The 27,532-nt window shown below is 44.6% G+C and overlaps 2 protein-coding genes and 1 long non-coding RNA gene across 15 annotated transcripts in view; 1 reads left to right on the plus strand and 2 right to left on the minus strand.

Moving 5' to 3' along the window:
- On the minus strand, window positions 1-16,242 carry PALB2 (partner and localizer of BRCA2). 10 transcript variants are annotated; one of them, XR_010591235.1, is made up of 13 exons: window positions 16,040-16,242; window positions 12,346-12,405; window positions 12,072-12,171; window positions 9,365-11,248; window positions 7,741-8,513; window positions 6,958-7,041; window positions 5,474-5,635; window positions 4,814-4,899; window positions 4,290-4,451; window positions 3,967-4,080; window positions 3,215-3,508; window positions 2,199-2,347; window positions 1-601 (listed from the first exon to the last, which is right to left on the minus strand). XR_010591235.1 is itself a non-coding variant. In XM_008164815.4 (13 exons), the coding sequence occupies exons 1-13, from the start codon at window positions 16,097-16,099 to the stop codon at window positions 310-312; spliced, it is 4,014 nt and encodes a 1,337-aa protein (XP_008163037.2). In that variant the 5' UTR covers window positions 16,100-16,242; the 3' UTR covers window positions 1-309. The 10 variants fall into 10 exon arrangements, 8 of the variants coding, with proteins under 8 accessions (XP_008163037.2, XP_008163036.2, XP_042708952.2 ...); XR_006175107.2 differs by having other exon boundaries at window positions 3,967-4,083; XM_008164815.4 differs by having other exon boundaries at window positions 3,421-3,508.
- DCTN5 (dynactin subunit 5) overlaps window positions 15,790-27,532 on the plus strand; it is an 18,151-nt gene continuing 6,408 nt past the window's right edge. Inside the window, exons 1-6 of one of the 4 annotated variants that reach the window (XM_042853027.2) lie at window positions 15,828-16,058; window positions 18,751-18,819; window positions 20,332-20,450; window positions 23,213-23,324; window positions 25,833-25,935; window positions 26,892-26,983. In XM_042853027.2, the coding sequence (XP_042708961.2) occupies window positions 15,885-16,058; window positions 18,751-18,819; window positions 20,332-20,450; window positions 23,213-23,324; window positions 25,833-25,935; window positions 26,892-26,983 (669 nt within the window). In that variant the 5' untranslated portion in view covers window positions 15,828-15,884. Of the gene's footprint in view, window positions 16,059-16,581; window positions 16,739-16,938; window positions 17,490-18,750; window positions 18,820-20,331; window positions 20,451-23,212; window positions 23,325-25,832; window positions 25,936-26,891; window positions 26,984-27,532 lie in introns of those variants that run through there. The other 3 variants (XM_005288907.3, XM_024102415.3, XM_042853028.2) reach the window with 3 other exon arrangements.
- LOC135974085 (uncharacterized) overlaps window positions 24,321-27,532 on the minus strand; it is a 17,895-nt gene continuing 14,683 nt past the window's right edge. The window contains exons 2-3 of the long non-coding RNA XR_010591236.1: window positions 25,086-25,185; window positions 24,321-24,442 (exon numbers count right to left, since the gene is read on the minus strand). This is a non-coding gene — a long non-coding RNA (uncharacterized LOC135974085). The remainder of the gene's footprint in view (window positions 24,443-25,085; window positions 25,186-27,532) is intronic.

The following is a 27,532-nucleotide window of genomic DNA, read 5'->3' on the forward strand; positions in this document are numbered from 1 at the left end:
GAGTTTACAAAAATAAAGTTTAATAGCATCTTACATCTAGATAATCCACTGAAAGTGCTTTTCACAATGAAATATACAAACCCTGAATGCAAACGGGTAGATCTAGCTAATCACTGTTAAACAGTGCCATTGGCTTCACAGATCTAGTGAGCAAGACAAGACACATTCAAAGTCAGCCAGGTTGACCAGCATCATCTCACAGACCTTGTGAACCTGACTTAAAGTGGGAAAAAAACAGTTTACTTGTGGGAAAGTGAACAGATGAACCTGAGGAATCTTTCTTCAACACAAGATCCTATCCAGCTCAATTTACTTTAGATTATCAGTGCAAATTCTCCTGTTCGTTTCAGAATCCATCGTATTACCCATTGACTTCCCTACTGCCTTGGCTTGTGAATAATGGTACACATACACGCTTCCGTCTTTCTGTCCAGCCAGGAGACAGGAATCTGTGACTGACCACCTGACCAAAGACCAATTCCCATCCGTGTTTGGTGGAAGTAGAGCAGTACATTGGCCTGAAAATAAGTCCCACACTGCAATTGCTCCAGATGTTAGCACAGCTGCTGCAGAGACACCCTTCACTTCGCCTTCCAGGTACCTAAAACCATGCACCGAACAGTTAGTACTCTGCAGAGTTTCTTCATATAAAAAGTCATTACACAAGATTTTAAAGGTTTTATTTCAGATTTGTTGAGTGTAAAAGAAATAAAAGTCCTCCACATGGAGGAGCCTCTTAAGGAGAAAGAAACCTATTAGAGCGTAAGCCAATTGTAGGAAACTAAAATATACTGAAGTTATAAGTTGCTTTCATTGCATTTGACCAGGAGAGGTAGATTCATAGATTCTAGGACTGGAAGGGACCTCGAATCCCTGGCAGGACTGGCAGGACCAAATACTGTCTAGACCATCCCTGATAGACATTTATCTAACCTACTCTTAAATATCTCCAGACATGGAGATTCCACAACCTCCCTAGGCAATTTATTCCAGTGTTTAACCACCCTGACAGTTAGGAACTTTTTCCTAATGTCCAACCTAGACCTCCCTTGCTGCAGTTTAAGCCCGTTGCTTCTTGTTCTATCCTTAGAGGCTAAGGTGAACAAGTTTTCTCCCTCCTCCTTATGACACCCTTTTAGATACCTGAAAACTGCTATCATGTCCCCTCTCAGTCTTCTCTTTTCCAAACTAAACAAACCCAATTCCTTCAGCCTTCCTTCATAGGTCATGTTCTCAAGACCTTTAATCATTCTTGTTGCTCTTCTCTGGATCCTTTCCAATTTCTCCAAATCTTTCTTGAAATGCGGTGCCCAGAACTGGACACAATACTTCAACTGAGGCCTAACCAGAGCAGAGTAGAGCGGAAGAATGACTTCTCGTGTCTTGCTCACAACACACTTGTTAATACATCCCAGAATCATGTTTGCTTTTTTTGCAACAGCATCACACTGTTGACTCATATTTAGCTTGTGGTCCACTATAACCCCTAGATCCCTTTCTGCCGTACTCCTTCCTAGACAGTCTCTTCCCATTAGGAGACAATTGTTAAGTGTTACCACGTTCTAAAGCCTCAATCTGCAAACACACAACTGTGTAACTTTTCTTATGCATATAACTGTTTGGAGGATTGGAGACAATGTCTTATTCTCCAGATTTAAGATCTTGGAAAGATCACCTAGCTCCATATGGCAATCTAATACTAAGTAAATGTACTTACATCTAGAGATAAGACTCTCAAACCATTTTAAGCATTTACAGTGTTAATTTGCCTAAATTTTCCCAGAGGTTTTGCCTTTGGATTCAGAAATTACAGCTTCAGTTACAGAATCTCTCCTCCCACAAACATTTTGTGAAAGTAAATAGAGTGTGAAGTCTGCAAGGGAGCAATTCCCTGGCTTGAACACAGGGCTTTCTTACACAGAGCTCCCTGGTGCACCAGGACACAGGGAGCTCAGAGGTTAGCTCACAGACATGTGCGGGAAGCAGACAGGAAATGGACAACACCCTCACTGTGATCTGTATATACAAAAGTTGAAGTGACTTATCACAACCTCACTATCATCAGCTAGCAAATGGCCCCTCACAGCTTGCCAGCTTTTTGGCTCTCCCACGGACTCCTTTTATCATTTAACGATTCCAGGTCTCTGCTTAAAAAAATAGTCTAAGAAATACATGTGCATTATTCCTGGGGTACTTGCCTTCCGCTGTGTCCAGGGGGGAGGGAGAAGAACATTACCCCAGTACTTCTGGCTGTTTTGGGATTGAACACTCTCATCCGGAATGCAGGGTTTCCACAGGACTCATTCTCTTTGGCATGTGGGTGACTTAAAACAACAAACAGGAGGCCCTGATTTACAAAGGAAAAATAGGTCACTAGAGTGAATGTTAAGAGAAAAACAATAACAAGCTGTTTTTTTCCAATCAATCATTGGTAAATTCTCTCCTGTAATCAGAACCCCATGTCAGCTGATGCTGTAAGCAGTAAGAATTTACCACTCCTGGTATTTATCAAATTAAATACAAACAAATGCAGGAGCTGCTGGGAGGCTGGTTGATTAGGATTTATTTGGTGCAGTGGAATGACAGGTCAGTGACACAATGAATTTATGCACTTCTTTTTCAGCTCAGAATAGCTAACATCAAATCAGGATTAACTCACACAGAAAATAAGTTTGTTGGTCTCAATCTAGTCATTTATTCACATAACAAAACTACTGCACAATTAGACATGACTGGGAGCTTCTGCTTAAGGCAAGGCCAGGCTGAGAGTCAGATCTTGAAGAATCCCCCACTGGTCTGGCTCAAGCCAGTACTATTAATCCACACATTCATAAGCACTAAATTTACACACCCACAGGATTAAAGGTTCACTGAGATGAACCCCAGTCAAGAATCCTAAGAATGCAAGTGGGCAAAGGAATCATGGCAGAGGTGCTAATGAATGGGAAAATCCATCAGAATTAGAACTAAGACTTTGTACACAAATTTGTGTGTTTAGATCAAGTTCTGAGTGTTTGGGGTATGTGTAATTATTAAATAATTGTAGTGTTACAAGGATGAGGCTGTGCCATCAGCGTGGCTGGAGCTAGCCATTAGTAAATTGGGAAAGATTAACTGTGCAATCACATCAATCAATGATAGTTCTAAAACACACACACAAAATGTTTTGGCAGCTGTTTTTGAACCTACTGTGGTGTGTTACTCTTTTGCTTACCAATATATCTGTGAAAAGAACAAGAAATTCAGAAAAGTGATTCAACCTCTTCCTCACAATCTAACTCCGTTTTCCTTTAATTTTCTTAGTGGACCTGAACACAACAGGTCCTTAAATCCAGGAGCCTCTTTTAGACAACTGCACCTTTGAACCCCAGTCACAGGCACTCCTGGCACAAATAGAATGACACCATCTCACATACATACAGAGTCAGAATAGACGCGATGGCAGATTGAAGCAGGATAGGAATAACCAAAGTGCATCTTTTTCAGAATCTGGCCAGTTTTCAAGTTCCTGCAGAAAATGGAAACAGATAATTTGACTGTTTTATAATCCTCTTATTTGTATTTATTCTTTAGACTGCAGTAGCACCAGTGAGCAAGGCACTGTCCAAACAAATGACTACTCCAAAAAGGTGGTAGACAACGGGTGAGGGAAAGGGATGCAACATACAAGTGCCGTGAGCAGCGCTGGGATAGCAGCACGGCCCGTTAGCTATATGTTTATCTAGATTTATAAAAATAAATCAGAAAAAAAGTTCTGTTCCAGGCTCTAGGGCCCCTTGACAATGGATTTAAAATAATTAACAACTTAAGGACAAACCAGCAGCAAACTCCACCACATAGGATCTGTAACTAGCTAATACAGCCAAAATCACTATACATCCTCTCTTCCCTCTGTATCATCCCACAAGCAACAGTCCCTCCCCAAAAACCCTAGTGATATAGTGTAATCTCAGAGGAAGCACTTACCAAACAACAAGGCTGTTCACTGCAGTTGTGCCAACCAAAGCGTCTCTAATCCCTTCTACCTCAGCAAAAGCCAGAATGGTTTCTTCTGGGGGCATCAAAGTCTGCCTCTCATTGCTTCTGGGGAGAACATGAACATAAACAGTAGATGGGAAAAAACTCTCAGAATTCAATACACAAGAGAATCGTTCACACGCAGCAATATTCCAGAAAGGACAGCATACGATCCCCTTGGCACCACAGATACCACTGCCCAGCCTTTGTGACATCTCCTGAGGGCTCTCCCATCCCCATACTGAAAACACCACAAATATCAGACTGCTTACCTTCCTGCCTCCGAAACTGAGATTATCTCGATTTGCTGGTCTTGAAGTGTCCCACTACTACTGACCAGCCTCCTGTTTGTCAGACCAAGAACAGCTTTTATGTTCCCGGTTTTCACTAGGGACTGCTTTAAGGAGCCGTCTTCAGAAGAACAAAGCAAGAGCCTAAACCAAATCAGAACAGAAAGCTACATCATAATGAAGGCGAAGGAAATGGAACCCAAATCTGGCCTTCTGTAGCACATAGAAACGACTGTGTTTCGAAGTGGTCATACCTGCACCAATGTGAGGAAATAAGGAGTAAGAGAATTCTTGTAGATAGTTGATTTTTTGCCTTTACTCAGATATTTTCAAAAATGCTTTAATATTTGCAAGACCACTTAAAACTGACATATCAGCAAAAGACTACTTCAGCCTCTGGGCAAGAGAAGAGGTCAAGTAACACAAAATTATCTGCAGTCAAGCTGGAGAAATCAGGTTGGAAATGTTCAGTATGCAATAAAAAGCACACACCCAGAAACATTCACCTTATTTCTCCAATCTCCAGATCTCCCAAGGCAACACACACAAGATTACAGACATCTGGCAAGGGAACAATTTGTATTACTGGAATCTGTGAAGGCAAAGGACAGGGATTTAGTTAGGGACACCCATAAGCTCCTTCTCAGTTTGACTTTCTCCCCATTATCAAGAAAAGACTGCATTGTTTGCAGGACCATGACTTATTTTCTCAGTCTTCAAAAGAAATAGTTAGATGCAGCAGAGAATCAACAATCATCAAATCTGTCCTTAATCTAAACAAAGAGCCAATGATCTTTGGGGAGATAAGAGGAGACGTCAAAAGAAGTTGAGGAGTTTAAGGACATAAAGAGGACACCAAGAAGTCATGCTGCTGTACAATCAACATCCAGTATGTGGAGATCTATACAATCGTAAAGAACTAAAATTTAATATGAAATTGAATTGTTCAAAATATTTGTGCCAAATTCTTAGCTGGTGCAAATCCAGTTGCTTAGCTGACTTCAGTGGAGCTACACCAACATGTGCCAACTAAGGATCTGGCCCACTATGTGTAAGAAAATGTACATTCCCCCTTGTGAGTCTACAGGGTGTGTGTGTCTTCAGAAGTGGCCCAATACTGCTAGAAAACTGCCTCGAAGTGAAGAAGAAACTTCTGTGTACTCTACCTCTGTAAGGTGCCAGGTGTACACCTTGCTCCACTGGTTGGAAGCCAGAGGTTTCCACAGGGAAATGGAAGTCTCACAAGCAGTTACGATACACAGCTCTGTGCAGCCAGCTGATTCCCACCAGACAGTGCTCACGTCCACAGCACAAGAACTTGAGGGGTTCTGCTCAAAACAAAACAGTGTTGAAGTTATTCCAACAACTACGGATATTCAGCCTGGAGATTCAGGTTAACTCTTGCATGAAATCACTTCCAGAGTGCCAGTGTGATAGAGATTTGGAGTTGGGGGTTAGTGCCTTAGATTTTGACTTCGGAGTCCTGGCTCCCAATGCCAGTTAGGCCATAAGGAAAAAGAGTTTGGTGGTTTCGTCCTAGAAGTAATGGATATCTATCCATCCACCCACAGCACAAAACCACCTGCCATTTGTACACAACAGAGAGCCTGCAAAGGTGGATCCAAGACCTGAAACACAAGGGGCATCAGGGCTGAGGTACAGTAGCCAAGCTGTATGATGAAGCTTGCACACCACCTGCTTGTACCCAGTACTGCTATTTGCCTCATGGTCACAGGCAGCAGGGGAGAGGCTGCAGATAACACAGATCTCGTAGGATCACTGTAGACAAGGTTTAATTTTAAACAGGCGGCAGCATTTTTCTTCATCCTTGTAATGAAACATTTGGATCCAAACTGTATTATTTTTGGTTGGCGGTGCAGGGTTTGGTTCCAAGGCCTAGAGATGACCCAACTTCTGCAAGTTCCATTGCAGCTTTAGAGTTCAGTGGACTTCTCCACAGCTGTCACTGCCCTGCCCCCCAACTGTTCTCTACCCCCTACAAGACATAAAAGGCACGGGGACAGTGAGGAGAGACCATGTGAGAGGGAGATCGGATAGCTCAGCTGTGCAAACAACCTCACTTGTGGCACACAAATGCATCAAACGCCAAATTCAGCTCCAAGCAGGCGTGAATGTCAGCATGCTCTAGACCTAACATCATTGACTCAGTAAGGAGCAACCTCAAATAACCTTCAGAGATGGAGGGAGGAGACAGGAGAACAATGAAGCACTGCCGCCACACAGTCTGCAACGCTTGGGGAAGCAGTAGAGAAGCAAGAATCAGGCAACCATTTTCCCTGAGGCTGAACAGCAGTGTCTGTGTTCTGTCTGTTGATACATTTGCAGTTGTTGAGACACTTCCGTGTTTGGGATTTTTGTGTGCGTTTGCTCTTCAGTTATACACAGATGCACTGGAGTTTGACTCAAGCTCTTTAGTTGCTTTTTGTGAAAGACCACGTGGGGATTGAGTGATTATGGGCAGGGTCTATTATTTTTACTAGTCTATTTTGTTTTACATCATTTATATTCGTTTAATTGTGCTTTTATTTAGACTTCAGATAAACACATTTTAAAAGTCTCAGTAAATAAAGAAATACTTTGTATTTAAAAACTCCATTTGTGGATGTAACTCAAAATATTATTCCCCAACCTTTAGCTTTGAGGCCAGTTGCAAGCTCCTGTCTCTCAGGTTGTCACTCAGTGCCACGGCCAACTGCTCTGCTGTCAGTTTGTTCTGGACAAACAAAAAGCATGGACTGATTAAATACAATTTCAACAAATTATGCTCCGCATGTACCAGTGCATGTGCAAAAGAGTGCGCTCACTCGACGTCAGATTGCTGGACAGCAGCTTTAAAAACATCACTTTTGTACTAGTACATTTTGGAAAACAAAATTCTCTTTATTCTTTATTCTCTGAATTTTCTTTATACCCACTTCAAACCTCCAACCTCCTGGTTGTTGGAGGTGGGTATAAAGAGTAACCGTGTTTTGTTGACCACCACTCTGGGTACAGTTACTCCTTCCTTTCCCCACTCCCATCTATTACTTTGACTGTTTTGTTCTCTATTGCTGTCCTTACAGAGTTCCGGCCGAGAGCCTTTCCTAAGGCAGGTCGGCTTTGACCAGGGGCCCAAGAAACATTCAGCTCACTGGCATGGTTAGAATTTACCTCCCATAACTAGTAGCAAAGTCCACAGTTCAAGTTTAAGCAAGGGGGATTTTGAAGGATTTGCTCTGCTGCAAGGCTGGGATGGCCTGGACAAACTCAAACATTTACAAACAGGCAGCTAAGGGAAACCACTGCCTCTGGCTGCACACAGAGCTAGCATGCAGGAAGGCCTTGTCCCTGAACCTGAACAGATTTTGGGAAAGATGGCTCACAGATAGAACCACTGCCCTGGTGCTTCCTGGCAGGAAGTCTCTGCTTTTACCTCTGCACTGCAGCACTCCTTGGAACCGTTCCCTGGTTGCTGATACTCTTTGAGGGTGACAACTTCATCAGACCTACAGTCAAATCCTGGTCTGCAGCTATCTGAGTGCAATGCACCTGTGGAGTTATTACACTCCCTCCCATCCACGACATGACTGGCTGGTTCTTTGAAGAGATTCGTTTTCACTTGCAAAGGAAGTACAGAAAGTGTGTCAGGTAAGGTCTCATTGTGTACCAGTGACAGGATAGCTGGGGTTGCACCCAGGACAGGGAAAGCAGGTGTGTGAATCTGTGATTCAAGCTGGTTGATTGCACCAGCTGAGACAGTACTTGCCGGAGTTAGCAGCAATTCTCTTGGAGAAAGCCCCTTCTTGTGCAACTGCCCTTCTAAGTGAGGCTGTTTAGGTGACATCGTCTTTGAAGGAGAAATAAAGCTATTTTCTAGACTCTTCCCTTCTGTATTCACTTGTTTAAGTCTCGTGTCCCCTAAAGTCACAGTGTCTCCAGCACTCTGGAGCCAGTGTTCAGACCCTGAAGAAACAAAGGGCTCCAGCTGTTTCACTGTGCCGGATTGTAGTTTCTCAAATTTAAGGAGACCAAACTCCTCATCAGGTAACTGAAAGTCTTTGATGTCCAGCTTCGAGGGCAGCCACTTGACACTGAGCATCTCATTCTGGAAGTGAAAGGGAGGATCGAAGGCCATAGGATCCAGACCAAGATGGCCTAGAGGAGTTGGACCTTCCAAGTCCATCTGTTGACTGCGCCCTCTTTTACCTAGAAATAGGAAAGCATGAGAATACAGAACTGAGAACTTAGAAGAGAGACGGTCACATTGTTGCACAAATACCCAGAAAACATGCAATTCTCTTCTCTCATTTAATGTATTAGAACAAAACCTCTGTCTATTTCACAATAGAAGTAAGATTTTCCCAGAAAATGCTCCCTCCCCCCAATGATTTTTGTTTCCAGACTTTTGATTGTAAGCTCCCAGGGCAAGGGCTATCTTTATCTGTGCCTTGGACAGTGCCAAGCACTTTGTAAGCACTTTAAGCACTGCTGATGCCTGGATACTATGGTGACTGATGTCCTAAAAAACTAAGAGAGGGGCACGTCTGTGCAAATCCCATCCTTGCACGCATGCACTGAGTACCGTAAGCACGTGACTCGTGCACACCTTGCTCCTGGCCCAAGTATTTTCCACACAGTTCCCCAGCCATTTCTTCTTATCTGTTTCACAACAGTGAGCAACCAAGGCCAAGCATGGGAGGAGAAGCTTAAGGATCATAGAAGGCCCAGAAAATGAGCTTTTGAGGTGTTTATTTGCCGGAAACGCTCTCCTCAATTTTTCTGACTCTAAAATATGGAAAACAAGAGAGGCCATATCTGCAGGAGGATCAACCACAAAAAGGTACTTTAGAAAAAGGTACTTCAGCCAGCAAGATAACAGGACATCTAGGTAGCAAAAAAAGCAGGAAGGTAAGTTTAAGGAAAAAAAGAACCAAGGCTAGGCTAAGGACATACAGGAGCAAGGTACTAGCCCTGTATGGTCTTTCCCTCTCCCCAGTACTTAAGTTCTAGCTTTAGGGAACTCTCTGATTTTTCCAAGCAACAATTCAGTCAGGTACCTTTAGATCCTTGCCTCACTTTACGTTTCACAGAAGAAGTTGGGAGATCGTGCTGAGGTAGAGATTCTTTAACTGTTGGCAGCTGCTCAGCCCTGCAGACTTTCTGCACACACTGATTCCTAATGTGTCCCACTGGCTGTTTATCAGCCTGACTCACGTTTACATTGGCTTCCAGATCTCGTGTGGGGCTGGGGAAAGCTTCATCCCATGGATTTAAGAAACTATTTCCTTGGAGTGGATTTTGAATATGTTCTAATGGAGGCTGATGGCATTTGCTGAATGTTTGGCTTCCATCAGGAAGATCAGCCTCAGTTGGCCACATAACGTCTATCATTTCCGCTTCTGGAGCCTCACCAGCTGCAGGGACAATCACCCTTGTTTTGCATATAGGTGACCTCTCAGGGTCACCCTCACAGTTTTCCTTTTCACATTGAGAATCATTTGACAAGAGATGACTGTTTTCCTTTAGCACTTTGAGATCTGAAGTCTCAGGACGTGCTTGTGACCCATTCAGTGCAGGTCTGCAGGTAGAACCCCATCTGCCCCTTCCTCTCCTCCAGGATTTTCCCTTAGCTTGTTTCGTACTAATAACAGTCTTCTGAGAAAGAGAACCATTGGAGGTGCTGCTCTCATCTGATGGAGGGAGAGATTTCTGAGAACTACTTGAACTCACTGGGTCACTCTCTGCACCTAGAAAAGGGAAGGGAGTGCCTCTTGCCTGCACATCACTTCTGGTGGTTTCTTGGTAGAGCTGATCTGAATTTATCTGCTTTTGTTTACTTCGCAGCCCTTTCCTGCTCCTGCCCAACTGGCTGAGAATGACAGCCTCCAGGTCTACTTTCCTCTGGCAATTAGACATACGCCGAGTTGTCCTAACATAATATTCTACAGGAAAGAGAAGTCCTTCAATCATTGTGCAAGAGCTCAGTGCGCTTTCTGCTGCAGGAGGAGTCTTCTCTAGGACAGGAGACCCTGCTTCAGTCTGAGCCTCTTGATTCCCCAAAGCTTCTTCAACATTATCCAGAAGAGACTCAGTGTTCAGAGGACTTGAGCTATTGGCCTCATTGTGGTTTCTTTCGTTATGGGGTCTGCTTTCACTAATGCTAGGGTTGCTTCTGCCTGCCGGGGATGATTGATTATCTGCGGTTAAATCCAAGGCCCTACACAACTCTTCCCGATCCATCTGGTTTTCTATACAGGCAAGTTCTTTTCCTGTATTCTCAATGTTTTCCAGTGAAACAGGGATATCACTCACTAAACACTGGGGCAGTGGCTCATAGCTATCACAGATGTCCTCAGCACATGGAGAGACAGGCTGCTGAACGTTATTGCCATCCATCGACATGTATGAAAGTGGTTTGGGGACACTCAGAAATACATTCTCTTCAGGCATTTCCTGCAAATCTCCTACCTGTGGCTCTTGAGGCGTTAAACCTTTTTCTTCCCTCACAATGACCGGCCTGGGGGGCTTCTGAATTTTATTCTTGGTGTTTGAGATGGTGTTCCTCCCCTTGAATACTGGTGACCCAGGCTCCTCTGTACTGGCCATTTGATTTTCCAACGTTTCCCCAGCACTGATTGGTGGCACTTCACAAGCTGATTCTCTCCCCTCTGAGACCAAAGTCATTCTACTCCTTGGCAGTTGGTTTTGGTTCTCCTCAATAACAGATCTCATGAGGTCAGAGGGGATATTTTCTGGGTCACTATTTGTGCTTTCTGCCAATGAATTTTCCTGCAAGTTAACTTCATTGTTGAAGAATTCAGGCTCAAGTTTAAACGTGACAGACATTTTTTTCTCAGTGCCTGAGTCAGAACAGGTATTGGTCTGTAACCGACATGTTCCAGGTTTATTGCCACCATTGGGAGACTGTTTATCCATCAGTTCTGTGGAGACAAATGCGATTTGTGAAGAGCATTCCCGCAGAAAAATCCCACTAAGACAGGAGGCAACAAAGCAAAACCAGAGACAATTTTAGCAAAAATGGCAAACTAAGGGTTCTGCAAAAATAATTCCACGACATTTTATATTTCAGCCAAGAAAATAAAGCAGACACACCATATGATGCTCAGTTTACTAAGCATACACCAAATGAATACATGCTTAATAAGAAATGATGCTTCTAGAAACTAGGTGGTACAATGTGTTAATCTACTGGTCTTTCATCTCTGAAGACCTTTCTTGAGCCTGAAAAGGAACTGAGATGGATAGTTTCATCCTTATCACTATCAGGCAAGCACAAACATATCAGCACAAATGGAAGACTCTGCCCAACACTAGAACAGAGGTGGTAACACCAGGCTCAAGAAGCACTGGCAAATGGGGGTAGGACTGTAATTAGGGATGATAGTGTGGGTCATGATTTAGGGGTATTGTCAGAGCCACATATTGTGTGCCTAGGGGTAAGGCAACAATTGAATAAAGGGACAATTCAAGTCAGAATTTTCATGAGTGTCAGCAGAGCTGGGAAGCACCCTAGGACTGTGGTATCACATTGTGCCATAGGTCAGGACTGAGGTGCATAGGGAGAAGTAGGCGGTAAATCAGAGTTGGCACCTAAGTCTTGACATGCAACACATACTAGACTATATTATACTACTTCTATACTATACTGAACTGCAGTGTGGGATCACACAGCTCTATTCATAAGGCCAAAAAGTTAAAGAAAGAAAGAATCACGTCTCATCAGGTTATATTTTGAACTGTTACCTGTGGTATTATTCTCCGTTTCCTCTTGCCTAAGCAATCGATTTTGTTCTGCAACCGTTTTCTTAACATGATTTTTAACCCTCTCAGCTCTTTGTGCACGCTGTTAAAACAACAAATCAATGACTCAGCATTTCATTGTCTGCACTATTTTTTTTTTTTTTAAGAATAAACGTCATCTCCCAAAATCTCAGCACCTTTCACCAAATTTATCATTCAGAAACACAAGAGTCAGGCAAACCTAATAATTCAGGATTAAACAATGGTGCTTACCTACCTGTAACCTGTTGAATGTTTTGCTGTATTCTCTTTTCAGGAAGGCTAACTTTTCTTTCAGCTAGAAAACAAAGATGACACATCACAGACATTACACGATGCCAACAGTAAGTAAAAACTGAACCAGGGCCTAGAATTGTGCAGTGACATTTTAAACCTAGAAAATTCATACACCCAGACACTCAAGCATCCTGAGAAATATTAAAGCTTCATTGCCCAAGACCAGTGCTTAGTTCTCAGGCCTCTGTCCCAATCTTCTTATTCACTACTCTGACCACGTCAGACCATCTTCAAATCCCTCTACTAGCCTCCCATACCAAGCCATATCTTTTTATCCTCACCTACAAGGCCCTGTACAATGCCATTTCTGCGTGTACACCTTCTTCCTCAACACCCCAACTCATCTGTGACCTTTGCCTCTTCTTGCCTTCAGGTCTTTCTCCATCCCACACCTTCTACTTGGAACTCTCTCCCATTCTGAGTGCCAAAGGGCATCCTTCTCTATTAAAATTCCCCTTTACAAGCAACTGCTTCTGGGAGGTATTTCAGCAATAAGCCATTGTGTACTGTAGAGAAACTGTAGTAACTCACAATTGAGATCTGAATTGTTCCATTATAAGGCTGATTTTTACACATCCAATTGCTCAACTTTACCAGAATTAACAAATCCATCTGAAAATTGCCCTGCAAGATCCAATGGAATGGTAGAAGCTTCCTGGGAAGCTTGAGGAGGACTGACTGAGGTATTCACAAGATAACGGAGATCCGAAAATGAGGTGGGCCAACTTTCTGAAATATTTCCTAATACTGTTTTGCCCCTTCACAGCTCAAAACCAGCTTGAGCTAGAAGTGCCAAATTTGATTTGTTGAGCTGGTCTCTTTGAGAAGGACAGAAGGTTTCTTCATGATTAAAGGGGAGGACCTGCTTAGTCCCACTGCCCACACAATACAAAGGCTTGGGCTCCAGAGTTTTCAAACTCTGAACCAGCCAGAATGGCAGCCTCTGAAACTGTCACATGTAGTTCCAAACACCCGAAGGCTCATGTTAGAACTGCCACATCATGTGCATCTTAGGATGTCCTTAGCCCAGGCTGCAAGCAAATTTCACATAAATATTTTCCCATGTTAAGCCATAATGGGCTTAAATTGCCAATGGGCTTAAACTGCAGCAAGGGCAGTTTAGGTTGGACATTAGGAACAACTTCCTATCAGGGGGGTTAAGCACTGGAATAAATTGCCCAGGGAGGTTGTGGAATCTCCATCACTGGAGATTTTTAAGAGCAGGTTAGACAAACACCTGTCAGGGATGGTCTAGATAATACTTAGGGCTGGTCTACACTGGGGGGTGTGTGTGTGTGATCGATCCAAGATACGCAACTTCAGCTACGTGAATAGCGTAGCTGAAGTCGAAGTATCTTGGATCGAATTACCTGGGGTCCAGACGGCGCGGGATCGACGGCCGCGGCTCCCCTGTCAACTGCGCTACCGCCACTCGCTCTGGTGGAGTTCCGGAGTCGACGGTGAGTGCGTTTGGGGATCGATATATCGCGTCTTAACAAGACGCGATATATCGATCCCGGATAAATCGATTGCTACCCGCCGATACGGCAGGTAGTGAAGACATACCCTTAGTCCTGCCATGAGTGCCAGGGGCTGGACTAGATGACCTCTCAAGGTCCCTTCCAGTCCTACAATTCTATCATAATTCTGCTGTGCTTTGCTTCAATCAGTCATTGAAAACTACCACATTAGTAGTTCACAGATGTCCAGAATAATCCACATACCCTTTAGAAATCGTAATGGGTATCAAAGCATCTCATGGTTACATGCAGTGTTGTAGCCTTGTCAGTCCCAGTATACGAGACACAAGGTGGATGAGGTAATCTCTCAAGGTGGATGAGCTCTGACCAACAGAAGTTGGTCCAATAAAAGATATTACTTTCCTCACCTTGTCTCTCTATGAAAGCATCTCTGGCATTTTGATACATTTTAAAATTAAGGAAATCATACAGAAAAAAAAATTGTAACCAGCAGTTAAGGTAGGAAATAGTGAGTATGAATTACTTGGGGGGGGGGGGGGCTTAATAGTGTAGTTTTCTCACAATAACACAAGTGGGAGAAAGTCTGGGGAGTCAGAGTTACAGTTACACTTGATCAATCATTCAAATATACAATGATGCACAAATTAGGTCAACTAAATAACCTTAATACAGCCCACAGTAAAACCAAGAGGCAATCCTCTCCTCCCATAACACATGGACCAGAGCTCAAAGAGCCAGGATCTACATTGACTCTAAAAACTGAGAAGTGATCTGACTAAATTAGCTTATTTGTGTTGATGGGCTAATTGGACTCCAACAATACAGTGGGAGCCAAACGTGTGTTGTCATATTATGACACTTATCACAGACACCTGCCTAACATATCTGGGGCTATGGACCTCAAGGTCTAGAACCAAAGTTAAGTAGTTTACAGGGAAGTAAGAGGACATGGAATCATATCTATCTATCTGCCATATATGTACAAATCTGAAGCCACGCACTCCAGTTCCTTGACTCCACAGGCAAATATACATAAAGCATATTTAAGATTTACTAAAGAGCTCATCAAAATGTCTCTCTTACAAGTAACATGTATAGTTAGTACAGTACTAAGAACACAGAAAATATATTTTTTTACAGTGTATTAGTTTTATTCATACATTTCTCTAAAGCTGAATGATCCTTTACCTCATTACCCTCATCTGTTAATTGAGCATTTAGCCAGTAAACATCTGTAAATATGGTACAGTATTCTTACAGTTACAGGCACGTGTACCTTTGAGGAACAGTGTGGGGCAATTTCCCCCATTTTCAACCATGTCAAATACCAGTTTTAGAATGATACAGTATTTCCTGGATAATTGTATGAGCACTTTTTTGAGCACCAAATGATGTCTTTTTAGATGTTCTTTGGGCAGAAGATTTTTGTAGGCCCTTAAATGAAGTTTCCTGCTTTCTAATAATTGGATATTTTATTCCTCTTTCAGCGTAAAAATATCCTGGAATCATCAGCCTTTCCTGTACATGTGTTTTCTGAAAAATTAGCAAGACTCTCTTACTTAATTACTGATCATTATTAACAACAACTTCAGCTTAGAGGAATTTTTATATTTGCTTGAGAATCGAAGATCAATTTACAGGAAGTACAGTTTTAACAGTCAGGGCCATCAACCTGGATACCATCCATATCTATACCATGCGGTCTGTGATTCAGGGCCAAACCATGCTCCCCTTTAAGTCAATGGGTCTGCCCAGGTGAGTGAGGCAAGTGGGATTGGTCCATACACCATAAGGTTATAAGAACAGCCAGGCTGGGTCGGACCAATGATCCATCTAGCCCAGTATCCTGTCTTCTGACAGTGGCCAGTGCCAGGTGCCCCAGAGGGAATGAACAGAACAGGGCATCATCAAGTGATCCATCCCATCGCCCATTCCCAGCTTCTAGCAAACAGAGTCTAGGGGGGACACCATCCCTGCCCAGCCTGGCTAACAGCCATTGATGGACCTATCCTCCATGAACTTATCTAGTTCTCCTGGGGATGGGGGGCAGCATCCGCCCCTATGGGCACACAACCGGATCAGAAAGCCTGGACGGGGCGTTATCGCTCATGGGCCCCGCCACAGAAACCACCGCAGCCAGAGCAGCGCCGGCACCTTTTCCTTCTCTTGCCAGGTAAGCGCCTTTCCCACGGGGGGGTCGTCCATGGCGCGCATCTCCGGCCCCTCCCGGACCCGGCTGCAGGCAAGGGCGGGGGGGGGGGCGCCAAGCGCCCCAGGCCGGGCGCGCTGTTCTGGGCAGGAGCCGGGGCTGCCCAGGGACGTTCACGGGCCGGGTGCTCGCTGCGCTGGCGGGAGCGAAGGGCTCCTCGTAGCGACCGCGGCCAGCGGGCCCCCTCCGCCCGCCCGCTTCCCTGCCCGGGCACGTCCCGAGGGGCCCCGAGTGCGGGGAGCAAACGGGCCTCAGACGCCGGACCGGGCCTGGCTCCGCTCGCTCCCGGCCCCCGCCAAGCGCCTCAGCCCCCCATCCCCGGCTGCGCTACGACAGGCCGGGGCCGGAGCGCGCGCCAGTGGGGAGTGACGACAGCAGGCGGCCGAGCTCGGGTTGGTCGGCGTGGAAGGCGCGGCGCCGATTCTGAGGAGAGATTGGCCAGTCCGTTGTGGGCGGATGTGACGCCGCGGCAAGCTGGGCGAAGATTGGCTGTGTTTGCGAGGAGGCCGGAAGCGGCGGTACGGAGGCCGAGCGGGGATTGGCTGGGAGGAGGCGGAAGCGGAAGCGGCGGCGGGGAGGCCGGAAGCGGCGGCGCGATGGAGCTGAGCGAGATGCTGTATAACAAGTCCGAGTACATCGAGACGGTGCGGGGCTTAGCGCTGCCCGGGCGGGGGGAGCCGGGGGAGCGCCGGGACCCTGCCGGGCGGGGGGTAGGGAGGGGCCGGCTCTGCCCCTGCGCCCCAGCCGGGGGCGGGTGTCATCCAGCGGCGCGCTCAGGGCGGCGCGGCCGGGGCAGCCCCTGGCCGTTTGGCAGCAGGTGCTGGGGGCTACACCGTACGGTGACAGCGCCCGGGGGGGTCCGGCCTGTGGTCCCCGTAGCCCGGCTCTGACAGCGGCAGATAATGAACAGGCCAGTTATCAAGTGCCCCGTCCCTTGTCCTACACCCCAGCTTCCGGCAGCCAGAGGGTTAGGGACACCCAGGGCACGGGGTTGCGTCCCTGACCATCTTGGCTAATAGCCATTGATGGACCTATTTTTTTAACCTACTTATACTTTTGGCCTCCACAACATCCCCTGGTAACAAGTCCACAGGTTGACTGTGCGTTGTGTGAAGAAGTACTTCTTTTGGTTTGCCTTTTAATTTCAGCTAGCAACCCCTTATGGGAAGGGGTAAATAACACTTGCCTAGTCACTTTCTCAACAGCTCTAGCATAGCCTTCCTTAGTTCTCTCTTTTGAAGCTGAACAGTCCTACTCATTTTAATCTCTCCTTGTATGGAACCTGTATCCCCTCGTAATTTCTGTTGTCCTTTTCTGTACCTTTTCCAATTTTTATATACACACTTTCTTTCTCTATCTGCGATGGGGCGACCAGGACTGCATGCAGTACTCAAGGTGTGAGCATACCATTGATTAATATAGGGGCATTATGATATTTTCTGTTTTATTAGTTGTCCCTTTTCTAATGATTCCTAACATTGTGTTCACTTTTTTGACTGCCGCTACACGTTGAACGAATGTTTACAGAGAACTATCCATGATGACTCCCAAGATCTCTTTCTTGAGTGGTAACAGCTAATTTAGAACCCATTCTTTTTTCCAATGTGCATTACTTGGCACTTATCAACATGAATTTCATCTGCCATTTGGTTGCCAAGTCACTCTTTTTTTTTTTTTTTTAAGATTCCTTTGTAACTCTTTGCAGTCAACTTTGGATTTACCTATCTTGAGTAACTTAATATCATTTCCAAATTTTGCCACCTCACTGTTCACCCCCCTTTCCGCATCACTTATGAATATGTTGACAGCACAGGGCTCAGTATAGTTCCTTGGGCGATCCTGCTATTTGCCTATTTCCATTGTGAAAACTGATCATTTATTCCTACCCCTTTTTCCTATCGTTTAACCAGTTACTGATCCATGAGAGAACTTTCCCTCGTATTCCATGAATGCTTAGTTTGCTTCATTTCCCACAACTCCCACAGGAGACATGGCCCTGTCTTAAGGAGCATCCAGTCCAAGGTCTGGTCTTGACAGATAGGTAAGGGATGATTGCAGAGTGGACAGGAGAATGTGGGTCCTGGTCTCTGCATCTGAACTAGGTGCACACAGGTTTTGGTGTACAAGGCATCCAGGCAACCCTTGCCTGTGAGAGCTCCCACTCCAGAAGAGCAGGCTGCACTGGGAGGCCCAAAGGAAGGAGTTATCTGAGATTTTAAAAGTCTCTTTTTCGTCTTAGTTGCATTGTTGTTTTTCCTACTTTCAGGCCTCCAAATTAGGGGGCCTTAGGAGAGAGGAGAATGACGAGGGTGATGGCCTAGCACATCTGTCACGTCTTCCTTGTATTCGTTACATTACAATATTACAGTCTTCGAGCAGAGTCCCAATGGAAGATTTACTGCCAGAAGAAGAGAGTCAATGGAGGACAGTGGACTATTCCGCTGATACGACGTTGGATCTTGCCTAAGGACTAACGTCCAGGACTCCTGGAGGCAGCGTTAAAGCATTCTGTTTGCAAACTCTGTGTTATAAAATTCTATAATGAAGGTTCATTATAATAAAGGACCCCACACAATCCACAGATATAAGAAGACTTTTGTATCACAAGGATGTATTTCTGTCACTGATAGTCTCTCTGTCTCTTGGTTTCCCTCAGGCATCTGGCAACAAAGTCAGCAGACAGTCTGTGCTCTGCGGAAGCCAGAACATAGTTCTGAATGGAAAGGTGGGTAATACTAAGTCACGGGTGTACTTCTTGTAAAATTGACCATTTCTGTGGTTTATAGTCAAACTCTCGTGTGATAAATTGTATAATCAACTGCTTGACCACACTTCGGTTTGTTATGAAATATACTGAAGGCCAAATAACCAATGTCAGTCGGATTAATATGGTACAGGAATAAGGTTCTATACAATATAGTCTCTGAGAAGCCATGCCATGGTGATGTTACATTCATCTTATGCAACTGGTGTGCTCCCCAAATGATACATTGTAGCTGGTATTATTTATATGATGATTTTACAAGTTATATATATCTTTACATGTCACTAAAGTCTAACCCATCAGATCCATCTCCTGGTTTTCCATCCCTGCCCATCCTGGATAATAGCTGTTGATGGGCCTATATTCCATGAACTTATCTAGTTCTTTTTTGTCCCAGTTCCCTAGTTTGTTGTCCTGTTCCTTCCTTATCTTTGCTTTGGATACTAGCATTCAAGGTACTGGTCCGTGAAGGTACTTCCCTAACTAGTACTAAGACATACAACAAATGTATCTATAGATGTGTGTGGATAATAGATATTATTAATATGAAATATATTTGTTAGCCAGCATATATTAGTCAACACATGGCACATGTAGCTTCCTTGCAAATGAGCTTTATATTTCTAACCCTTTGCCTTTCACATTATTTTTCGCTCCCAGATTTAGTTCCTAGTACTGTGTTCTTCTAGTGCAGTTCTCCTGATTCATCTCTCTCACTTATTTTATTGATCACAATTGTCATCCTCTAATATTTTTTTCTGTCAGCTGGGAGGAAGTGTTAACTAATGCTTAGAACAGGATTCATAGATTCCAAGACCAGAAGGGACCACTGTGATCATCTAGTCTGACCTCCTGCATGGCACAGGCCAGAGAACTTCCCCAAAATAATCCCTAGAGCAAAGATTTTAGAATAATATTCAATCATGATTTGAAAAATGTGGCTGATGGAGAATCCACCACGACCCTGGGTAAATTGTTCCAATAGTTCTCACCGTTAAAAATGTACACCTTATTTCAGTCTGAATTTATCTAGCTTCAACTTCTAGCTGTTGGATCAATTGCAGTATTGGGATCCAAAATCTCTGCACCGCTGTGTAGCCTTTGGGCAAGCTGCCTAACCTTTCTGTGCCTCAACCTGACTACTGGGGGAGTGGAGATAAGAACTGACCCCTTTGTATGGTGTCTTGAGGCGTCACTAATTTGGCTTGGGATGCTCTCATGAAAGGGACTTTAGCAGTGAATCTGCATTTTCTGTTCTCGTTCATGTGGTTTGCTCTGTAGGGCCACAATTCATATACTAATATGTGCTAGTGACAAAAGTTGGTGATCCTTGGGCCCAACTGAGCCCTGCTGTAAATATAATTTCATTGAAGTTACGCTAGTGATCCGTGTGGCCCTACATAGTATAATAAAGCTTATTGAAAACATTGGCAGAACTTGAACTCGTTTGGCTCTCTTTCTCTTGTTACCTAGACGATAGTTATGAATGATTGTATTATTCGTGGTGATCTGGCAAACGTAAGAGTTGGACGCCACTGTGTTGTGAAAAGCCGCAGTGTCATCAGGCCGCCTTTCAAGAAATTCAGCAAGGGGTAGGAGTTTCTATTTCTTCTGTGCTATGCTGTGAGGCTTGTTAAACTGAAAGGTGAACTTAGAAGCTTTGGATTTGCTAAGAGTTGAACTCAGGGGACTGTTTCTGTTGCTACAGTTTTGCATAAATCCTCCTAAATCCAGCATTTTCTCCTATTCCCTGCTCTGCTTTGTGGGTCAGTATCCTATCAAATTGCAGCATGGAAGTCACTAGACTGAACTCAGAGACGTAAGTGAAGGAGAGGCTGACCTATTTATTTTAAATGTACATATTTGCAATCTTTAAGTCTAAATATATTTTGCTAGTGGTTAGGATTCTTAAACAATTCTGTTTAAACTCTTCAGTTCACCTTTTAAAAATACTTGCGCAATGGGAAATACTTACTCCTTTTCTAAGTCCTGAATGCAGCCTGGGACTAGCACATACTCTTCCAATGCACCTCAGCCAGATCTAACTATATTACTACCATATTTTAATAATGTCTATAAAGGGAGAGTCTTGCATTGTACAATAGATGTCTCTGGTACTGGAGATAACTGGGCTGGAATATTATTATTTGTAGGGTCTGTTTATTTGTCCCTTGGTGTCTGTGGTTATTTAACATGCATGGAAAAACATCCCCAAACTAATCCATCAGGCTACTATACTTCCTTCTTTCAAGACCAGCCTCTGCCCTGGATGCAGTCTGTAAGAAATATCTGTAAGATGCCTATAGGAAATCAGCCAGTTAACGGTGGCTAGGTTGTAGAGCAGTTGAGGATACCAAGTGGTTGCTTATTTGTAACAGAAGACGTGTATGTTCGTATGTTACTTGTCATGTGTGGCCCAATCCTGCACTGAGAGGTGGACCAGGGATCCCTGCACTCACCTGAAGCCCCACTGGAGTCAGCTGGGCCCATCTGACTGCAGTATTGCTCGGTCCAGGGCTTTAGATACTATATTCCAGCCATAGTCTCCAAGGGTTGAGGAATTTCTAATATAAACTACATGCCTGAAATTAATTTAACTTTAAAATACCCTGTCAGACTTACTTTCTGCATCAAAAGAAGCAAAATGGCACAACCCTTTTTTTCCCCTTTGCAGTTTACCTCTGATGACCCACTAGTATCTAATATCTTGGCTGAAGCATTGGCACAAGAAATCCCTTATAGATTCCCATGTCTAAATGCACACTCAACCCACTGGCCTTTATTTAAATCTGATCTGAACCTCGAGCTGTCCTTTGGGACCATGTATCGGCTATAGATATTTTGCATTAACCTTCATACCCAGTCGTGGGCTATTATGGCCTTATCAATGTTTATCAGTAGATGGCCCTAAAAGGATTAAAATCACTTAATCGTTCTGAGCTTTCAGACTTCACTGCTTTATTCTTCTCATTCCTGCTTCCCATTGGGGACCCTAATTCAAAATGCTTTAACAGGCAGCTGGCCTAAAGCTCCTAAACAGCATGTTAAGCCCAGAAAATGTCAGACTTCGTGTGTTCAGTGTCCTAGCTGACTGCTTGGAATTGAAGAGTTAAAATTCAGTATTCCAAAGAGAACAGATTTAATGTTTTTCTCTCCGGTGGAGTTTTAAATACAGACAGTTGCTTCATTATTTGAGCCCATTTGTGACAGCCGGAGAGGTACCTCTGCCCTGAAAAGCTTATGGTCTGTTGGGGCAGAATCACAAACCAGTTAATGTTAATGCTTTATTCGGCCATAGCCAGCTGTCAACCTCTCCCTGTCCCTCAGGCACAAGAGACACGCAGGAAACAAAGCTGGAGTGAACCAGGTGGTGACAATCTCTGGCCAGCAGCTCAGATGGCATAATTTAGAGCAGCTCTTGGGCTGCTGTTTCAGGCCCCATCCAGTCCCAGGAGCAAAACGGAGGTTTATAGACACTTTTTTCCACCTTCCTTCCTCTAAGTGGAGCTTGGACAAACCCAGGGATTCAGACCTTAAATTGTTTTTAAAAACACCATCTTGGTGATATTTTCATATGACCACAGAATCTTCTACTGTGACTGTTACAAGGTGCCTGGTTTGCGAACAGTTGCAGGAGACAATTTAATTCATGAGCAAATGAATGAATACAGTCCCTGGCTGTGCCCCTAGGGATGTCCTGCTCGAATATCCTCTAATACTCCAATTCTAGGGCACTTCCTGAGCAGTAAAGTGTCTGGTGCACTAGTAACACAGACCCATTAAAGAGCTGCTAGAGTTAGAAGGCAGCAATACTTGAACTTCTCCAAGTTTGTAACAAGCGAGCTGGAAGGATGGTCCAGTGGTTAGGGCCCTAGCCTAGTACTTGACACCCAGGTTCAATTCCTTGATACGCCATAGGCTTCCTGTGTGACCTCCGGCAAGCCACACAGGCTCTCTGTGCCTCAGTTCCCCATCTGTGCAATTAGATACTGTGGAGACGAGGGCCAGATGAGCACCTCAGGCAGAATGTCCATGAAGTCTTGGCTGGCAGGACCTACTTATATCCCTGCAGGCTGGTTTGGCTTCTCCTTGTGTCCCCTTCCCCCTCTCTCCCTGCACTAACTCCTATTGCAAAAAGTTATTGGCTATCAGCTGGCCTGGTTTGAAAAGTTGCTTGATCATCCTGAGGAATTAATATGAAATGCACCATTACTGGCCACATCTGTCTTGGCTCCAGGCCCTGCCTTTGGCAAGCTGGTGAGGGTGGGGACACTTACATGATTTTGGGTTTAATGCTATTGTGGATTCACCAGTGCTGCAGAGCCTGAACAAATAACCCCTTCTCCTTCTCCAGAGTTGCTTTCTTCCCTCTCCACATTGGTGATCATGTCTTTATAGAAGAAGACTGCGTTGTCAATGCAGCCCAGATCGGCTCCTACGTTCACATAGGCAAGAACTGTGTCATTGTAAGTACGCGTGGTCGGTCTTCTTTCTTTAAACCCCTCAAATACAGTTAAGAACTTGCACGTCCTTTTGCTGGCTCAGAGCGTCAGGGAAATTCCCATCCTTGGGTTAAGAGAGATGGACTAACTTTGGATTGGACCAGAGGTTCCCATACCCTGGAACAGATGCTAGCCAGGGGTGGTCTGTATTGCCTTGGATGGTTCCCACTTTGATTGCTCTCCTCATGTCACACCCCCTCCCTCAGCTTGGAGCGTGAAAACTCTTTGGGGGCAGAGACTGTGCTCTTTTGTATTGAGACTGCTTCTAAAGTGAAGGTGCTGCCAAATCCGTAACTGGTCCCGGTCCCTCAGGCTTCTGGGCCAAATATAAAGGTGGAGTCTGCTGGATCCCACTCAGGTGTGTATGCGCTCTGCTCTGTGATGGAGCTGGAGATTGGGCTTTGGCGAAGGGCAGAACACACCCAGCCGACTGGGAAACAGCAGGTGCTAGCGGGGTTCTGAAACTGGCCCAGTTAGGTCTGGGAGGCCTTGAATAACAGGCCTAAGGCAAGTGTGGGGTTTGCCTGACCACGCCCAAGGGGGTCACTGGTGTAATGGATTATGCGGTTAGGGACACTGCCTTGTTTTAGTTGAGAACAACCTCTGAATTCTACATTTATACCCACTGATAATGCTAGGTCCTGCAGCCTCCTCAGCCGCTTCAGAGGAAGAAAGGCAGCCAGCTGCTAGGAGTTCCGATTAACACGAGGTCTTTCTCATCACAGACATCAAACGCCGCAAAGCCACATTGCCTTCTGCTCCATACGAAATGTGGGGCTGGGGGAGGTGCCAGCATGTACTGCCTGGAAGTGATCAAAGCTAGCTGGGAAGGCAGGAATGAGCCAGTGGCACAAAGAGGGAAGAATGCAATAATGGCTTGATGTTGACAGCCGGCAAAAATGGGGGTGGGTGTAATTAAATGAGGTGAAAGGCCCTTTCTGAGGCCTGTAACCTTATTACCTGAGACACCTTCAGTTTCTTCTCTCCAAGAGTAGCTGGTGGAGGCAGGAGAGGCCCCAAGGGCTCCTTTTTCAGAGCCCGTGTCCAGGGGTATCTCTCTCCCTCCCACAAGGCAAACCAGGCTGGAAGACATTAGAAAAGCCTCATGAAGGAACTTACATACAATGGCATTGTGAGGCCTCTATAGCTCCTATCTGCCTATAATGAATGGCCAACAAATGACTCCCATTAGAAATGGCTTTCTGTATCAGTTGGCAGTTTATCATCAAGATTAATGTGTAGTTTGCTGTATCATCATTCAGCTAAATGAACGTATGGAGCATTAATTGCTAATGGTTTCAGACAGGCTGCCAAGCGTCTTTGAACAGGGTGACTCTTTCAAAAAGGTTAATGTCCTGAGTTGCATTAAATATTGCAGCAATTTCAGTCTAATCGCTGTTACCTGTTTCAAAGACACGCTTGTTCTTTTCAAGCATTGTGTTTACACAAAGCTAGACAAGTGGACGGTCCTATTAATTGCTATTTGTTTCTGGGCTTTGTCTGCCTCTTTAAGCCAAATAAAAGCAGTTGGGTTATTGGCATGCGTTAGGAATTGCTGATGTCAGGGTATCCAGAGGAGAGAGTGCTTTTCAGAGGTACAAGTGGAGCTCAGCACAGGTATAGATAATGCCATACAGTCAAGGTTATTGACTACTGCAATGGGGAATATTTTACCCGGTTACTACATGGTTAGGACTACCAATTCCGACTTGAATATCTACTTACCAGAAGTGACTTGTTTTAATATGCAAATCCCTACTGTGCATTTATGAGGAACACACAGATTTTTCCACACAGAAGACAATCTCTGCTAGTATGTGTTGATCTGTAAAACATTAAAGTTTGCAATGTATGTTAATGCACAAAAAGTTATTGTTGGCCAAAGTTACATAAAACATTTTTATACCTGCTCGGAGTGTATGGAAGCAAAGAGAGAGACTAGTAACTGTAGTGAGTGCACTAATGATTTCTAGACAGCCAGCATGGCACTAAGGGCTTATCTATACTAGAACATTTTTGCTGCTTTAATTATGCTGATATAATTTAAAGGGCATTTGCTGTTTTGTGTGGATGGAGTATAAGGGCAACATATCAGGATAGCTGATTTTGCTTCCCAAAGCAGAAATAAGCTATACCAGTATAAGGTAGCTTTATCCAGTATAACTGCATCCATACTAGGGCTATACCAGGACAACTACTGGTAAAAAATCACACCCCTAACCAACATAGTTATGCTGGTGTAACTTCTAGTATAGACCAGGCCTAATAGTGAAATCAGCAATCCGAGCTGAGAGGAGGAGAACCCTGGGCTGCAGGCAGACATCTTGCTTCTTACAAACAGCCCTTGCAACGGCTTTGACTAATCAAGAGCAGTCAGACTCACTTCTGAATATTCGAGACATGAGTAGGAATAAGACAAAGTGTGTTGTTCTTGTTGTTATACAATCAAACGGAATCCGGTCTTTGTTTTAGGGTCGTAGGTGTGTTTTGAAAGACTGCTGCAAAATTCTAGCCAACACAGTTCTACCCCCTGAAACCGTGGTCCCGCCTTTTACAGTCTTTTCAGGCTGCCCAGGTAAAGTCCATTTAATTTTACTTCCAGTATAAATTCAGCTAACTTATATCCTGATATTTAAAATAAATACAACACATTGATGTGGAGAAGGCCAGGTAGGCTCCTTGATTGCACTGTCTTATAGTAAGAGAGGGGAGGGAAGTGCTCAGCTAAATGAAAAGTAACAATTCTAACCAGTGGAACTCACTGTCTCAGGATATTATTGGGACAGGAGCTTAGTGTGAGTAAGCATAGCATCTGCACATTCAGTAGCAAGGCTAATACAGCTAGGGCCTGTCAGTCTGATTGCCAGCTTGGACCATTCTTAGTTACAGAATCACTATCCATCAGAGCTCAGAATCAGCAAGGTGGCCTATCAAGCATCCAGCATTCCACAGGCAGGTCTGCTTTGGCATCAAGAAAGAGTCTCCTCTTCTCTCCCATATGCTCTGGATTTGTAGCTGCCTCCATAAACACAGCTGGAGAGAATTCTGTTAGACCACTGTGCATGTACTACATACATGGGCAGATGCTCCAAACTAAAGCCGGTGAATGCTCCTGTTAGACTACTCCTCTGTGCGGTTACAGAGCCCACCCCAACAGCACTGCTGACCAGACCGGAGGTGTAAATGTTCCAGTCATTTGGAAACAGCCGTGGTGGAAAGGTCAATGTAACCTTTGTTCCCTTGGTTACTAGCCTTTCTTTAGGAAAGAGCTTTCATGACCCTTGTTTATCGAGGGTGGGTGTAAGCCATGAAGGGATCTAGCTGGAGACAGACTGCCTTACTACATCTCATGGGGAAGCCACACTATTGTGTTGATCTACATGAGAGCAGTGTCCCTACACAAGCCCATCGGTTGCTGTTTAACCTGCAGTATATAGAGCATAAATACTAGAGGAGAAGCTGAATAAAACTCTCCCAGGCTCATTGCTTCCCAAGAGAACACGTGCACTCATGCTCTTCTTGGTTTTTCAGGGCTCTTCTCTGGAGAACTCCCAGAGTGCACCCAAGAGCTGATGATGGATGTTACAAAGAGCTATTACCAGAAGTTCTTGCCACTTACTCAGGTCTAGTAGCCTATTTACTGTGTTTCAGAGAAGTAAAGGCACTACAGGGAGCTTTGGGGAGGGGAGGGATGTTTAGTGAGCTCTGCTGTTTGGAGTGGCATGTCCTCGCTCTGTGCTATTAACACTACAGCTCCAGCAAGCAGAACCTTGTGAAAAGTTGCTGTGTCTTGTTTAAACTTTGTATATTTACTCAGATGTATTTCGTTCCATACTGTCTGTGAGGTGCGCCAGTAAATGTTTTGGGGTTGGAGTGCAGTTACAATTCCCGCTAGACTAATGCATCCTGCTGCTGTTGAGAAATGAGGCAGGACCCCACTGTAAATACTTCCTAGCCAAAGTGAATTGCACACATCTGTTCTGTTCAGCCTGACAGGGCGTCTGACTGTTAGAAATAACCTTCGCTCTTGAACAGAGAGGCTGTGTGGCCAACATCCTCATTAAGAGTGACTACCGTAAATCCTTACTAAGAGCCAGGATTGTCCTTCATCTCCCCTCTAGCCCATGGACCAAGCTTCTCTCCCACACTAAGAACAGAACATCTTCTGCCTC

This window comes from Chrysemys picta, chromosome 10, assembly GCF_011386835.1.
Source record: "Chrysemys picta bellii isolate R12L10 chromosome 10, ASM1138683v2, whole genome shotgun sequence".
In the NCBI taxonomy this organism is placed as follows: domain Eukaryota; kingdom Metazoa; phylum Chordata; order Testudines; family Emydidae; genus Chrysemys; species Chrysemys picta.